Here is a 3,670-nt window from a genome sequence, read left to right as displayed (position 1 = left end):
CGAGTACATCCTGAGTCTGATCGAGGAAAACATCGACAAGGTGCTGCCCATCATGTTCGGCAGCCTGTACCGAATCTCCAAAGAGCACTGGAACCAGTAGGTACCCCCCACCTCCTCCTCGGTTTCCTTCGATTATGGCTGCTGTTCCTGAGTTGTTCAGCACAGAAATGTTGGAACATGCCAAAGTCGCGCATTTTTCTTCAGTATATAGTGCCTTTCTGCTCCCATGTCTATTCTGCTTTAATCTCAGGAGCTTTAAGATGGCGGTACGATGCTGTTGAGTGTGCACCAGTTTGACTGTGTGTCCCGTGTGTCCTGCGAGACGCTGTGGGACGCTGTGGGACCCTGTGGGACGGTGCGGGACGGTGTGGGAACCTGTGGGACCCTGTGGGACGGTGCGGGACGGTGTGGGAACCTGTGGGACGGTGTGGGACGCTGTGGGAACCTGTGGGACGGTGTGGGACGCTGTGGGACGCTGTGGGAACCTGCGGGACGGTGTGGGACGGCGGGGCTGCTTTTAGCAGGGTTTTTCAGGAGTCCTGAATGATGTTGTTTGCTGTGATGCAGGACCATCATAGCGCTGGTGTACAACGTGCTGAAGACTCTGATGGAAATCAACAGCACTCTGTTTGATGAGCTGACCGCTTCTTACAAAGCGGAGAGACAACGGTGAGAGAGGCCGAGCGAAAGAGAGAGAGAAATTACTCTGAGATAGAGGCCTGCCGTTCTGATAAACTGGCTGTGTGTGTGTGTGTGTGTGCGTGTGTGGTGTGTGTGTGTGCGTGTGTGGTGTGCGCGCGTGTGTGTGGTGTATGTGTGTGTGCGTGCGTGGTGTGTCCGTGTGTGTATGTGTTTGTGTACGTGTTTGGGTGTGTGTGCATGTGGTGTGCGTGCATGTGTGGTGTGTGCGCGTGTGTGTGTCAGGGAGAAGAAGAAGGAGCAGGAGAGGGAGGAGTTGTGGAAGAAACTGGAGGAGGTGAAGCTCCAGCAGGTGCCCAACATGCAGAATAACAGCCACAGCCTGCAGAACGCCCATAGCAACAACAACAATAACAACAGCAGCATCAGCACCACGGTCGCCGCCGACAACGGCAACAGCAACAGCGACAGCATCCCATCCGCCGTCGCCGAGGAGAGCCCCACGTGTGCCAAATAACCCAGGACCCCTTTTTCTCTTTTGCTTAGTAAAGGCTGAGAACTGTCAGGAAGTCAGGGAGGAGGGTAAAAATAATAAAAATAAGAAATGTAAAACCTCATAAATATGTTAAAAGAGAAAAATATATAAGAAATATTATATGCCAGCTATTTTCACTTGGCAGAAAAAATGAAATAAATGAAATATAAAAGTATATATTTCAACTTTTAAGAATATTTTTGGATGTTCCAGTGTGACCACAGTATGTTGATAACAGTTTTTTTTTTTCGTCTAATCAAAGATTTGTTCTGTCACTGTTAGTTACTTCACTGACTATTAAATAAACTTTTTTGTGGTATGAAATGTATGTTGGAAATGGGGAGGATGGAGAGAGCAGTCGTGACTTGAAGAACACTTTCCTGATTGTGCTGCACATAGAGAGCATAGGTGGCTGTTACTGGCTGTTCTGTGTGCTTTTCCTACTGCTGCCAATGGGGGGGAGAGGGGCTTTCTGTGGGGGGGGGGGGGGGGGGGGTAAATGAGTTTCTGTACGGAACCAGAGTGAATCCCACCCTGTCGTTTCCTGTATTGGGGGTGTCTAATAATGTTTCACATTTAATATTTTTACTTTTCTCTGATGATGAAAAGGTTGTTTGCTACTGTAATATATACAAAACGTACAGCCATAAAACCTATTTAAAGTATTAATACGAAAAATTAGAAAAAAATTAATGAATCAAAGATGGGCACAGATTTATGTTCTTATTAAGTATTTTTCCAAAAAAAAAACTGTGGAAAAAGTTGGACTAAATAAAAGCAGTTGTAAAGATTGAAAGTTTTTCTTGTGAGAGTTTTGTTAATGAATGAAATGATTGAATTCTTTAGAAAACAGTGATGAAGGAGAGAGGGGGTTTAAAGCTGCTGTACAGAAGCCTGAGTCCTGGGTAGTGAGTGTGCCCACGGCCCTCCAGGACTGGGGTTAAGCCTGCAGCCGCTGCGGCCCTCCAGGACTGGAGTTAAACCTGCTGCCTCTGCGGCCCTCCAGGACTGGAGTTAAACCTGCTGCCTCTGCGGCCCTCCAGGACTGGAGTTAAACCTGCTGCCTCTGCGGCCCTCCGGGACTGGAGTTAAACCTGCTGCCTCTGCGGCCCTCCAGGACTGGAGTTAAACCTGCTGCCTCTGCGGCCCTCCAGGACTGGAGTTAAACCTGCTGCCTCTGCGGCCCTCCAGGACTGGAGTTAAACCTGCAGCCGCTGCGGCCCTCCGGGACTGGAGTTAAACCTGCTGCCTCTGCGGCCCTCCAGGACTGGAGTTAAACCTGCTGCCTCTGCGGCCCTCCAGGACTGGAGTTAAACCTGCTGCCTCTGCGGCCCTCCAGGACTGGAGTTAAACCTGCTGCCTCTGCGGCCCTCCAGGACTGGAGTTAAACCTGCTGCCTCTGCGGCCCTCCAGGACTGGAGTTAAACCTGCTGCCTCTGCGGCCCTCCAGGACTGGAGTTAAACCTGCTGCCTCTGCGGCCCTCCAAGGCTGGAGTTAAACCTGCTGCCTCTGCGGCCCTCCAGGACTGGAGTTAAACCTGGAGTTAAGCCTGCTGCCGCTGCGGCCCTCCAGGACTGGAGTTAAACCTGCTGCCTCTGCGGCCCTCCAGGACTGGAGTGTGACAGCTGTTGTTTAGGCTCTTTTGCTGTAACCATGGCTACTAAGACCTTTCAAATGTTAAACAGTAAAGCATTTCTTGGTGTGCAATCGAGAGGCTCAAAGCCTGCAAATCGAAGCTGTTCTCTGATGACCCAGGTGCCCTTTTAAGATCCTTAATTTGGCCAGTCTCTGAAGCACCTTTTGTGCCTGATTCTGCTGCAGTCTTCCTGGCACGGGAGAGCAGGAAGCGGATTCGTCGGTCCCGAAGACAATTGGACGCGTGTTCATTATTTGTACTGTGTACTGTACTTAATTGCACGAGGGTAGGCGCGTTTTTTCGCTTTGCGATTATATGGAACAACAGCTGAGTTTACCAATGTTTTTTAATTTTTTATTTTTTTATTCTTGACCACACAGCGTGTTCAGAAACAAAGAGGAGCGAATTTAATGTGAAAGAAAATTCATCTTCGCGGCGTTCCCATGTTCCTGTGAAATAATCACGATCTGACACCTGTTACGTAGTGCGAGTGATGTTCAGTTACTGTCACGGAAAAAAAAACCTTCATTATTTACGAGCCATCTACTCTGCAGATGTGGTGCCGTTTTATTTATTTATGTATTTGTGATTGGTCTCTTGCAGTGATTCCATGGATTTGTTGTGAAGATGAGAGTAAATTTAGCTTTCGAATTATGACCGTACAATCCAGTCATTTAAACGCATTAAAACATTGTGCTCTACCCCCAGTTTAAACGTTACACTAGTCCATGCATGCGTGTGCAGGTAATCAGTTCACAACTTGAAAAAGAGGTCAGGAAGAACCACATGAAAGAGTATGTCTATTGGATTTGAAGATGTGATTTAATCCGGCGTGCTTTGTGTTATGGTAATTTAAGTG

General features: G+C 48.3%; 1 protein-coding gene across 1 annotated transcript in view; it reads left to right on the top strand.

Annotated features, from left to right (window-relative positions):
* The window catches only part of ppp2r5a (protein phosphatase 2, regulatory subunit B', alpha isoform), a 28,242-nt gene extending 26,272 nt beyond the window's left edge, over positions 1-1,970 (top strand). The window contains exons 11-13 of the mRNA XM_035421902.1: positions 1-96; positions 568-669; positions 925-1,970. The exon at positions 1-96 is cut by the window's left edge and continues 32 nt beyond it. Of these exons, the coding sequence (XP_035277793.1) occupies positions 1-96; positions 568-669; positions 925-1,156 (430 nt within the window). The 3' untranslated portion in view covers positions 1,157-1,970. The remainder of the gene's footprint in view (positions 97-567; positions 670-924) is intronic.
* The last annotated feature ends 1,700 nt before the right edge of the window (positions 1,971-3,670 follow it).

The sequence above is a fragment of the Anguilla anguilla genome, chromosome 6, assembly GCF_013347855.1.
Source record: "Anguilla anguilla isolate fAngAng1 chromosome 6, fAngAng1.pri, whole genome shotgun sequence".
Classification (NCBI taxonomy): domain Eukaryota; kingdom Metazoa; phylum Chordata; class Actinopteri; order Anguilliformes; family Anguillidae; genus Anguilla; species Anguilla anguilla.
Note: the sequence above shows the minus strand (reverse complement) of the source record. Positions and strands in the feature narration are given on the sequence as shown.